Source organism: Branchiostoma floridae, chromosome 5, assembly GCF_000003815.2.
Source record: "Branchiostoma floridae strain S238N-H82 chromosome 5, Bfl_VNyyK, whole genome shotgun sequence".
In the NCBI taxonomy this organism is placed as follows: domain Eukaryota; kingdom Metazoa; phylum Chordata; class Leptocardii; order Amphioxiformes; family Branchiostomatidae; genus Branchiostoma; species Branchiostoma floridae.
Genome location: NC_049983.1, coordinates 17,473,263 through 17,485,950, shown reverse-complemented (window position 1 = coordinate 17,485,950; position 12,688 = coordinate 17,473,263). Strand labels below are relative to the sequence as shown.

General features: G+C 41.3%; 1 protein-coding gene across 1 annotated transcript; it reads right to left on the bottom strand.

Annotated features, from left to right (window-relative positions):
• Positions 1 to 4,844: 4,844 nt before the first annotated feature.
• Positions 4,845 to 12,352, bottom strand: LOC118415225 (ras-related protein Rap1-like). Its single transcript, XM_035819635.1, has 7 exons — positions 11,632 to 12,352; positions 8,531 to 8,599; positions 7,812 to 7,868; positions 7,207 to 7,347; positions 6,545 to 6,639; positions 6,378 to 6,423; positions 4,845 to 5,948 (listed from the first exon to the last, which is right to left on the bottom strand). Exons 1-7 carry the CDS (start codon positions 11,680 to 11,682, stop codon positions 5,832 to 5,834), a joined length of 576 nt encoding a protein of 191 aa, XP_035675528.1. The 5' UTR covers positions 11,683 to 12,352; the 3' UTR covers positions 4,845 to 5,831.
• Positions 12,353 to 12,688: the final 336 nt, after the last annotated feature.

The window sequence follows — 12,688 nt, the reverse complement described above, 5'->3', positions numbered from 1 at the left end:
TGAACGGTTACGCAACCGGACTGATAAAGAAAATCGATCAGAAATTCATGGCGTGTTTTCTTTGTAAACCATTCTGTGGCCCGGGTTCTTAATGTTATTTGATAGACTGCCGGGCGACTTCCTTTTAGTCCCACTCCCAACGGACTGCAGGCTGGGTTTTATCGGCACGTAAGCTTTTACCTCCGCCTGGAAACTAAAGCCTATTTTCCCAGCAGAGGTTGAGTCGCAATAGCTAGATATAGTAGTAGTCGGGATTTTAATTGAGAAGAGTGAGCGAGCCGGTAAACATCCCGACTACTACTACTAGTACTACTGATATATCTCCGCGACCGGCAACCTCTGCTTGGAGAATAACTAAAACCTTCCCCGGTGAAGTTTGTCCGACTGTGACATGGAGACTGAGGTAAACTTTTCTCGGTGGCATATTTATCCTGGTTCCCGTTATGTTTACCTGTGGCACTGAGAAAATTATCGATTTTAAAATTTATTTGTGTGTTTTGTTCAGTATCTCTATGATGCACGTAACGTTATAGTCATCATATTTGTTTGAGGAGGTATATATTGTACATTGTACAAAGAAACAAACGAATGAGCTATTGATGAGTTGGATAAAGTGAATCATTAGTCAGGAAGCAAAGGAAGCATTAGCATGTGTTTTTCAACCCTTTCCCCATTCCATTTTAAACGTACAGGTGAGTTGTCCTAAAATATTACACTCTCTTCCTTCCTCTAGTCATGTTATTGCAACCAACAGGTTCGTTTTGGCCCACTGTCCTATAGGTAGCTAGGCGCCCAACTGGGTGTATTAAGTTCAAAGATATGTGTTGTGGATAGTCACAGTGATTCATTGTCCAGAGGTATTCCACCAAACGTCATGACAGACAGTTAAACCCAGTGACGTCAGTCCCAAAACAAACACCATATATGGGCAAAATGGCCAGACAGGGAGACTTGCCCCAGGGTGTAACGACATATACCCCTCTCCTTTGTTTCAAGTCAGCAAACCGTATCGAGAGACCAGGTGTCGGGTATACATATACTATTTACAATATAGACTAAAGAGGCTTCAGGTCTTCAGTTTCAAAAATGGGAAGCTTAAAGAGCTTAACTACTGGCGACAGCTTGATTTTAAAACTGGTATTTGTTAAACGCTAGTTCACCTTTATCTGCGGGGTAACCTACATCCGTTGTTTTACTAAAAATGGATATTTAGGGGTATCAGCTCGACAGACGGTGGTTTCAAATTTAGTTTAACAGTTTAACTAGCAGTGTTATTTGGAACCACCGTCCGTCGAGCTGATATTCCGAAATACACTGTTTTGAAAAACAACGGATATAGGTTTCATCGCGGATAATTGAAAATTACACCAAGAAACTTGAAAATGCATCAAAGCTCTATTGGTATAGTAAAGACCCATATCAAATCCACCAGTCCGGCGTTACACAGCTTGTACGTACTACGCCTTTGATACCTTACAGTAGTTTGACCTAGAAACCGCCAGACGATCCTCAGGTGAGACTGGTTAGCCCTCACGTGACGCGTGGCGGTAGTCTGATGTGGGGGCGTGGGACTGAATGCTGTACACACGAATGATCATGAACGTGGTCTACTCAATCTCCAAGTAGATCTTAGGAGGGAAATTGAGAGGTTCAATGTTTCCAAATGGTCGCCTCTCAGTGTCTTCTTAGCTGCAGATTATGATTTAGACGTGGACAGACGTTTTTTTTAGGTTAGCTAGCACAAAACGTTACGTCATTTCTTTCTAGTCAACGCTCAAAGAAAAAAAAAACCGATCACATCGTTCCGGATTCCCTTGGTTGACCAAATCAGACGACCATCTATGTGCTGACGTCATATTCATCTCCAGGGGATACGGAGATTTTTGCTTCATGTATCGCCGTGATGCGTCGAATTACACGGTGCAGTATTCATATCTAACGTTAACGTTATATAATAACGTTATCAAGACTATAGCTACGTCAATGAAATCGCACGTGCGTACGTAAAGTATGGGTTCCAGTTGGGATTTAATGTTGTTCCGACGGATGGCCCACGTCTGAAGTTACAAAACCTACGCAGCAAGACGTAGTGACCTGCGTCATTTCTTGAGCAACGTCACCCATCTGGGTAAAACAAAATTACATATGGACGGCATACGATTATGAAACTGCTGACAACGTTAATTGGCTGGGACTTGGCCGGGAGCCAAAGTCGTGGGAAGGTCTTAATCTCCAAGCAGATGATATGACAGTATCCAAAGGGCCAAATCAGTGTCCAATTAGTCAATGAACCGATCCTGAAGCCCCACAAAGCATTTTTATTTGGCTATTTCTGTCCCCCTGGGGCTGATTTTGACGTAGATGTTTGAAATAGAATAGGGAGTTCTACCTGGTTTCTATTTGTTCGATATGGTGTTCGATCAGAATTGTATATTACCTTTCGGTCCTTTTATATTTGGATAATGTCATGAAATCCGCTTGAAGATTAGGAATGTCCATAATGTGACGGGTTCTTAACGGTAAGGAAAATGTGTTTGAACCCGGTTGGAAGGAATTCCAGCTGTCTAACCTACTAAACATTGGGGCGCTTATCTGTCATGAGGTAACGTTCCCCCACAAGACATGTGGTTGTAGCTAAGTAACTACTAACGTCATAGCTAGCCTTGCGTCTCAAATATACCTATCAGACCTATATTTTGCATGACCAACTTTAACCTACTTGGACTAATTTATAACTTAGAGAGCGGAAAAGCTTACCGACGAAAAGGCTACGTCAGCACAAAGGCACATTCGTCGTGCGATCGTCTTAACACCTAAGATACCCCTAATACTAACCTAACTTTAAACCTAATCTTAATCTAACCCTAATCCTAATCCGAACCTAATCCTAACCTTTACACTAACCCTAACTTTAACTCCACTCAGGCGCAATACCTCATTGGCAATATTTGACAAGGCAATTATTTGTCGTGACAACGGGCGGCAAATCTATTCTATCACGGTTGGTTGGTTGGTAAATGTCATTTTCGGCTTCCCGTGCGTTGGTCAAATCGCTGACGTCATCAGATTAACCTAACCGCCTGTAAGTGCGTCATTCGGTCAACATCACAATCAGTTTTTAATTGGAGCTCCGGTTCACGCGGCTACCCTCATGAATTTTTGAAAGATTTCTTGTTGAGTTTGGCGTCAAAGGAAGCAAAGTATGCTTAGTCGCTGGTCCGTGCCCTTTTACGCGTCTTTTACGTCCCACGTTTTCAAACACGCTTGGATTAAGTACAAATTGGTACAGAAACGGCAGTACTTGTTACTTTGTATTTGAGAAAGTAACATCAGTACGGCCGTCACGGTGGTGGCAGCCGACATTGTCGAATGTTGGGCCAGTTCACTAAGAAAGGACAGTCAATAGCTCTCATGCTGGCACGATTCTATATAAGCACTCTTCATCATTAAAAAATGATTGGTCTTCACGAATCACAAGTAATTCACCTGACCGACATATGCGTACTAGTATTTCCCCAGGGCTCTGACGGTACTTACCACTCATTGCCGTACGGTGACATTGCGGCAATGAAACGGCCCCTAACGTGACTTTATCTATACCCATCCCTCTGATCATGACTGGCGTAGACTTTCTGAGAGAGATAGAATCTTTGATCCAACATGTACGTCTGTTGTCCCTGTCCTTCTTTTTGCACAGTCGACTTAAAAAAAAGTCGGGGGTAAGTCTACTCACCCCAATGTGTCCAACGGCCCAAATACTACATGTAGTAATATCTGGTCGTAGTTCTTGGTCTGTATGTCTCTGGCGAAAGGTTGATGAACTGCAGTCACTAGCACTTGCCGGTTCGCTCTCTTCCAATAACGAGCTCGAGGAAGTAAACCACCTGTACTATATGCTGCGGTTGTATATAGATGGATTTTCCTCGAAGGATGAATGTTCGTCACATTTCGTCACATCGGCAGAAGATTCGTCACATTTACGCAGCCTAATGTAGATACATTTGGCTATTGACTCCTCATGTCGGCCCGTTTATAAAATTTTGCTGCCTTCAACCAGAGGATTTTTATGTCTTAACTTCAACCAAGGAATAACTTTGCACGGTGATGTTCCTGTGTCCGTAGCCCCACTGATTATTTATGTTCATGCCTACTACACAAGACCTGTCACATGTATTATGCGTATGGGCCTTTATATAACGTGGCATGTTCATGATTCAGCCATAGACTTAGTAGCACTCGTTCTAACTTAAATATTAGTAGATTTCAGGACTTCATGGCATTTACAAGCTGCGCAAAAATATTAACATGTAAAGTAACGTCACACACTTTGCAATCTAGGAATTACTTGGAGCCCGAAATGCAAGCATGCTATCGGCTAAACACACTTGTCCATATATCGCGCAGCCGCTGTGCGAAATGCACTTAATGGCTACTCAACGTTCAATACCACTCTGCCATTATTTTCACGTATAGCAGGCTTCTTCAAATTCGAGCTCATGCTATGTTTTTTTTTATTTTTCCAAACACGTATTCTCATTCTCATACCTCCCTGAGTTTTTATGGATTTCTTTACAGAATATAACACAAACATGTCATCATTTCACACAATACATGCTCCACCCGTGAACAGGTCATCATCGGGTTCTTGACTTTTGGCCATGTGACAACTTTCACTTCACTTTCTGCAAGCCTGCAGAAGATATCTGTAGGCCAGCTCAACCTTCGCATCTTGCCAGTCTACGGGGAAAATGGACGCGTGCCCGCGGCCTGGAACAATAACAAAGGGAAAACAGAAACAACTGAAAACAAAACCTCCATTTCACGGAGACTAAGAAGAATTTGGACAAATTGTTCAAACAGGGACCTAAAATGGAATGCCATATTTTTCTAAGCCTTGTGATGCTGCGCAGTAGGGGACCCAGTCACTCCGATGTTACGTCTAATCTCTTAATGGACGCTAATGCGTGGGGTAAATGTCTTGAGTGGAGTGCGATATATATGTAACAATCTCACTACTGCAAGCGACGTTGCTGCTTGCCGGCATTGCTGCCATTGCTGAGAGGCGATGGAATCATGTCCAACCAAGAATCCCAGAAGAAAACATCGAGACACGAAGGCTGTGTGTATAATTTTCTTCTTATTTCTTGTTCAATTATACAAAAGAAAATACTAAGTACCATTTTCAAGCGTATTCCCCGTCTTACCTTTAACGTTAGACTAGACTAATGAGTCCTAGTGTGGCGTACTAGCTTGGGTTTATTTTCTTTTTTGACGGAGAGGGAAGCCACACGTGACTGCGTAGATAGGCTTCATCATACTCAATTTTAAACACGCGCCATGGAAAATGGAGTAGCCCAGTGCTGTACTGCATGCACAGCTATGAGACGCAATGCTACGGAAAGGACGATATGCGATACTAGAACCCTATAATGGGAAGGAAACTGGTTTTATATAAAAGTTGTGGTAACGTTTCAGTTGATCTTTTCAAGGAGGTTTTATCAATAAAACCTCCTTGATCTTTTCATGCATGAAGATAGGGGTGCACCTGCCAAAACAGTTTGACTGGTTCGTGTGGGTCAGTTGTCCACGATTGAATGTTGTGATTGGTTGATTTGGGTCAAGTGATCCCAAGATGGCTGCCTAAATAGATGGCAGCTTAATCAATACAATTTTTGCGACATCGAAATCAAGCTTTGTCCGTTTGTTGACTAGTGCGGGCTGCCGCAGAATCCAATAGTCCAATTTGAGATTTTGGTCGGAGGAGTGTAAGGATAGCCCTGATTTTAAGTCTGCCTCCCTCCGATAAAAAGTCCTTGTGACTTTAATAGTTATCACAGGAGAACACACATGCGAGACCCTCTGTCCTGGCCGCGAGATTCTTGCTTCCAGTCATAATCACGTGACCCAGGTGTCGTCCTCACAATCTGCCGTACCAGCCCACGGAACACCTGTGATACAATCACACATGTTGATAAACAAACAAAAAAACAAATAAATAAATAAATAAAATATTAAAAAAACAGAAGTTGTGCTGCAGTACAATAGAACGCTGTTAGAAGGCCCATTATCGAACTTGACCTTCGTTTTCCCGACAGCTACCCACCTATACCAAAAGTCATATGTCGGATCCAACCACAACTTATCGAGTTATGCTGTTACAAACTCACATACACAGACACACAAACGGCACCTATGGAATAACCTTTTTGGCGAAGGTAAAAACAAACAAGAAAACATACCAAAAGTATAAGCCCACTACATTAATTCAGAAAGAATTGTGAAAGAAGAATAACATGGTCATGAATGACACGAAAATCACGGCAAACATCCTAAACACAGAATCGCATGGCGGATACCATGGCGGAAGTGGCACATACCTCATGAACGTTAGTTCCTAGCCTTGCCGATGTCTCCAAATAGGAACTGAAGCATAGAAAGAAACCCATTCCAAGTTATAAAGACAGGAATTCTTTTTTAGTGTTCTTTAAAAGACTTCAAAGTCTACAAAGACCAGTCAACCATATTGAGCGAAATGATACTTAACCAGTTGAACTTGACCGAGAGACCTTCTCCTCTTTCCTCGCTGACCTCCCGCTCGGACACAAGGTCACACTTGTTGCCCACCAAAACCATAGGAACCTACGTCATATCGGGAAAATGCATTCAAGTATGTGATACACACAAAGGAGGCGTCAAAGCTTAGCATAAAAAACACATTACTTTGGATAAGTTTTAGATTACAAAGGGTTAATGTCCCGTCCAAAAGTGTATGTAAAATCTAGTTTTATAAGGCCTGGTCGGTACCCATAATCACCAAATAAACCACCTCGTTCGCTTCGCTCACACGGCTCATTGGTCCTAGCCGCACACCTGTTGATTGATTGGCCAATGGCATAACGGCCTTATACTCAATATCAAACGCATGCTCCTGATTGGCCAATCCCGTCTGGCTATATGGTAACGGCCAATGACATAACGGCCTCATGCTCAATATCAAACGTAGGCTCCTGATTGGCCAATCCCGTCTGGCTATATAGTAATGTATGCATACCTCTCCCCCTGATTGGCCAATCCCGTCTAGCTATATAGTAATGTATGCATACCTCTCCCCCTGATTGGCCAATCCCGTCTGGCTTTATGGTAATGTATGCATACCTCTCCCCCTGATTGCCAATCCCGTCTGGCTATATAGTAATGTATGCTTACCTCTCCCCCTGGCCTGGCCTGCAGCACCCTGTCCCATGTCTCCAGCAGGTCTGTGAAGGAAGACTCCTGTGTGAGGGAGAACACCAGGACGAAACCCTGGCCTCGGGACAGATCGCCCTCTCGGAGAGACTTGTGCTCCTCCTGTCCGAACAGTCACAGCGATATCATTTACCAGACCGTCATCATCTTCATCATTGTCATTGTCATCATTATCATTATCATCTTTAACATATTCGCTTCATCATCATCATCATCACCATTATCACTATCATCATCATCACTATCACTATCATCATCACCATAATCATTATCACTATCATCATCACCATAATCATTGTCACTATCATCATCATTACATCTTCATCATCTTCATCATCACCATCATCATCATCATCGCTGTTGTGATCCGACTGCCATGCTGTCTGCATTAAGAAACATGCATCCTCCGAGTAGATGTTTGAAGTTCAAAACGATGCTCCTCCTCACGATGTTGTGAATGCGTCTCTCATTTCCGATTTTTTTCACTGGCAAAAACTATCTGGCTAAACAATGGCTGGGCCTAAAATCAACAACTGTGCTCTATTTCTTTAAATCCGAAGACTCACCTGGCTTCCAGTGTCTAACACATCCAGAAGGCACGACTTCCCATCTATCTCGTCGGTCTGATTGAACAAAGAGAAGATGAAAATATGCGTACGCGTAAATAAGTCTAGTATCTCCAGTGTTCAACCATCAGAGCAGCGTTTGTCTTAAGACACTAAAATGTGGTCTTGAAGTAGATTTTCTACTCAGAAGAGAGCAACAAAAAAGTACTTTCAGTTTTTCTATGTCAAATTCTTACTTGTTCAATTTGTGTTTTGCTCAAATATCAACGTGCTTCACTGATTTTGTCTGTTAGATTGGGGAATAAAAGCACCTTAGCCCTGGAAATATCCCAAAAGTGTTCGCTATTTGGGTAAGACGGTTGATAAGCAAGGGTGTTAACTATGTATGGCTGGATGTATATATATATAGATCAAGCAAGGCAAACCCCATTGCCAGTAATTAGACTACGTTTGACACACCAGACCTAACGTAAGGCGACACACAGCAAGGACGAACCAGGAAGCATCGTAAGGAAGATAATGAAAATGTTGATCATAATCTATTTGCAGGTCATAACGTTCAGCGGTTGTGTATGCTTTATGTCTTGGCAGATTGCTGCCTGTGTTTTCTCTACTAATAATAAACAACAGTCTTTATGAAATCATTTCTTTCTGTTCGTCTGTGCGATTTCTTCCCGCCACCCACTCACGACAATTCTCGATCCGTCCCTCAGTATTACCTTTCTGAAATTGTCTTCGATTGTCGGGTAGTACTCCTCTTCGAAACGGTTCTCCGCATATTGTGTTATCTGTAGGAAACAAAAGCGTTGGCTGGGTTGGCACGTCATCATCCTCCAACAGTGTGGAGGTGGAATACATATAATGTTGTATTATAAGGTAGTGATGCTCGACTGAGTCATTTTATATTACTTCATTTTTAATTTTATGTCTCATTTGTTTACCGTTACCTCTATACTTCAATATATGTATTACTCTGTATTCGCTTTTTCTTATATTTCATTTGATATTTCACTAAATATAGAAAGTGCTCTCCGTCCAATTTCATTTCACACTCTATTCCATATTATATCTCTGACATGTTATATTCTGTTCTATATACATGTACTACAACTTCATATTTTGTTCATTTTACTTCAGTATATTTATTCAGTTTAGTTTTAATTTGTTTTGTATTGTTTCATTCTTTTGCTTTGTCCATTTGTCATCTCATTCACTTTGTACCTATCTACTAGATCCTTGGGTGTTGCTGTGGATTTGGTGGACAGATAAACCACTTTATACGAGGGTGAGTCAGAAAGTAATGCAAGTGGTTTCATAACAGAATCGTTTTTTAATCAATTAAGTTGAAATTTGGTACAAAGGTAGAGGTATATGTCTTCTTGAGATTGAATGTTTTAATTTTGGTCTTTATCATTTTATGAGCAACTGAGTTGATTTCAAGATGAACACACCCTAGGTAGCTTGTCAGGCTATCAATTCCTCTAAATCTGACCCACTGAAAATCACTGTAGGAGGTTGAAATTATACATGTATGATATCAAATGTCTCTATAGGTTGCGTGCCAATTTTCATCTCTAAACTCGTAATGGTTCTATATTTACAGCTGCTTGGATGCAGTAAGTTGTATTATAGAGCTGTTGGATTTATACACGAATTTGTGAGTTGTTGGTTAAAAGACTCCTTTGCCATTAACCAAAAGAAACGAAACTTTACACAGTTATCAACTGTTTACAGACCAAAAAGTGTGCTAAGTTTTATTTGTATTTGTTAGTGGGAAAGAAGGCTATAGAAAGTTTTAATCATAACACCGCAGATCTCATGACCCTGAAGACCGCGTATACCTCACTCTACACCAGCAACGAAAAAAGAAAAACTGCTCGGATTTCAGAGTTGAAATTAAGCATGTGGCTTATAGACAAACGCAGCTTATTACATGTGCAGGCTTAATCTCCTACAATAGCAAAAAATGCTTTAGGGAAATTCTTAATTGTACGTTAATTGGACCTCACTTTTCTTCTGACGGGATACCAAGGGTGTGGTCACCTTGAAAGCAGCTCAGTCACTCATAAAATAATGAGCAACAAATTTAGATATTTCAATCTCAAGAGGAGATATGTATTAACATTTGTGCCAAAAGTCATTCTATCAAAGAAGGAGTCTGTTATTAAACCACTTGCATTACTTTCTGACTCACCCTCGTACATACAATAAAAAGACAGATGATATGGTTGAGTATATTTATCAAGCTGTCCGCCGACGTAGCGACAACATTTACACGCGTACACAGCAGTACTAGTGAGTGTTTCTCCAAGCTTCTTCAAATATATCACTGTAAATTCACGTGGATACGCGACGGTTCTATTTGATCTAAAATAATATTTTTACGGTGTTTCAAATTTTTTGTGTACTGTCGAAACGATTCTGTTGTAATAACGTTAGTTTAGCATTATCCATAGGGTCACCTATGTCCATTGTATATAGAAATAGGGTATTTGGGGATCGTTAAGTCTATGGAAGGTAGTTTCACATTGCAGTATCTTGAAAATGTAGACATTTAAAACCCAAGTTGTTGACCTGAAATCCCCAGCTTTTTAAAACAACGAATCTAGGTTATCCCACGGATTAAGGTGAACTAGCGTTACAGTAGTCATACAAGGGAGGCGCATTCGCGGTTTCAGCAATTCGTCGTGTTAGAATAAACGCTGAGATAAAACCACCGCGACAGTTTCCAGATTTCCTGTACAGCTACAGGTGCCATTTAACATGATGAAGGGCCATTATGGAGGTTTGCACTTTCCGTAATAGCCCCGTTGCTAGGCGACCGTGTGAAAGGACTGATAGATAGAGTCATGTGAATAATATGTATCTTATTTGCAAACTCATGCCCGAAGGTTAATTGCAAGGGAATACGTAGATGTGATAACGCAAATAAAGTACAAGATGTCTGGTCCATAGATCTGTCTGATGCTTCTTCGCGCCTTGTATACTAGTAATCTTCAGCACATATGTATAATCATTATAGTATACAGAAGCGCATTGATTATGCAGGGTACTTATGATAATTTTCATGCCTTCTCTACCATAATGTTGTCATAACAACGAAGACGCTATCGGCATAATAATCGAGTCTCGTATTAAACTGAGTTTTCCAGAAATATTCTGCATTGGTTTCATAGGTTTGTATGAATAGGTTTATGTTTTCTTCTAGACGTCAATACTACAGTTTTTATCATAGCTAACTAGCTACAAATATGAACCTTATTTTTGATTTAACATGATGATACCATTATCGTTTTTATGATCTATATCTTAGAGGTACACTACCATGATGTCATTGCAAAATGAAAAGCCCTCACAGAATGGTAGTGCGAAACCAGTTGATATCATTATCCTCACAGAAGCTCAGTGCATTATCAGCTCGAAAAAAAGGGTGATCTCTAAATGGAATTTGATTACGCCCCACGACGGTTATTTAGCGCTTGGCGTTCGCCAGTCTCTATTGCCGTAATCTTGGATAATCACATTTCACGCCAGGCGAGAATTCGCCATTACCACTACGCTTTAAAACGCCGGTGGGTCGCCTTCATGGATTGATATCTTAATGGCATTACGACCATAAATATCAGCCGTGAAAATATACTAGCTGCGGGACAACATTACAACTTACCGGGTCTACACGTCAAAAATAATGTAACATTTTTACACGTACATATAGACGCCATTTTCTCCTCCCTCAGGTTCGTGCTATGGTAAAATGTCACAGACACGATAAGAAATACACAGACGATGTATCAAAGCCGAGAACGTGTTGTTTACTTACCAGGGCGCTCTTGCCCACGCCACGTGAACCCAGCACCACTATGGTGTACATGGGGGAAGCCACATCCTTCCACTGTGCAACAAGTCTGATGGAGTCACCGCACCGCGGCGGTTAGCGATTTGTTTTCCCTGGCCTGTTCACCTGTGAAAAATCACCTCCTTCTTCCTTCCTTCTCTAGACTATTACAAGCTGGCGGGGGCGCCAAGATGAGGAAAGCTACACACAGTCCTGAGCAAACCCGAGGAAGGGAAGTCTGTATGATCACCCGTGCCGCGCGCTGTGTGAAAATCAAACATACAGGGCGTTATCAAACCGCGCTGGTTTTGTATCACTCTCTCTGAACTGATACTCTGGAAGAAAGTGGCTGCCTGCGGGTCAGGCGATAATCAAACGATGGCATCAATAAAAACCTCTAATGAAGGAAGGTATGGTGCCGGGGGACCGCAATTCGTTATGAATTGAAAGGAACGCTTCATGATAACGATATTGAGTGCTTGAAAGCATCTCAATGTACAGCAATGTACATCATTGAGAGTCCCACTTTCGGCAAATTTAACTGCGGTACTGGGCTCATCGAATTTGTCACAGGGTATGTTGTGTGTGTTCATTATATCATATCTGGGCCGCGATATCGTTCGATACTGCTATCATGTTCAAATCATATATCCGCCTACTATACGTATGTCAATTTATTTATTCATATATTACAAATGCGAGATCATTTCACCCGTACATGGCTGTGCTGTTATGGAACATATTTTGTTGTTATGCATGTAGCCTTGTAGTACTATTGTCTATATTAGCTAGTAGTTGTTATTGGTTGCCATGCATTGTACATTGTGCGATTTCTGAGCAAGAAATTCATTCATACAGGTACTAGTATTATCTGTTTGATCCTACCTGCGATCGGGTTGGTGCCTCGGGTGATATGGAATACACCGTGTTATATTTATCACATACATGTAGTAGTATCACCTTCTGTTGAGGTGGTATGTTTTCACATTCATTTGATTCGGCTTTTTTTTTGTGACGACCATTTAAAAAAATTTACACATAT

Coding starts and splice junctions, on each gene's coding strand:
- LOC118415225 (XM_035819635.1), bottom strand. CDS start 11,682: ATGTACACCATAGTGGTGCTGGGTTCACGTGGCGTGGGCAAGAGCGCC. Junction 8,600..11,631: donor GCGTGGGCAAGAGCGCCCTG/GTAAGTAAACAA, acceptor TGTTTCCTACAG/ATAACACAATATGCGGAGAA. Junction 6,640..7,206: donor AGGCCAGGCCAGGGGGAGAG/GTAAGCATACAT, acceptor GATATGACGTAG/GTTCCTATGGTTTTGGTGGG.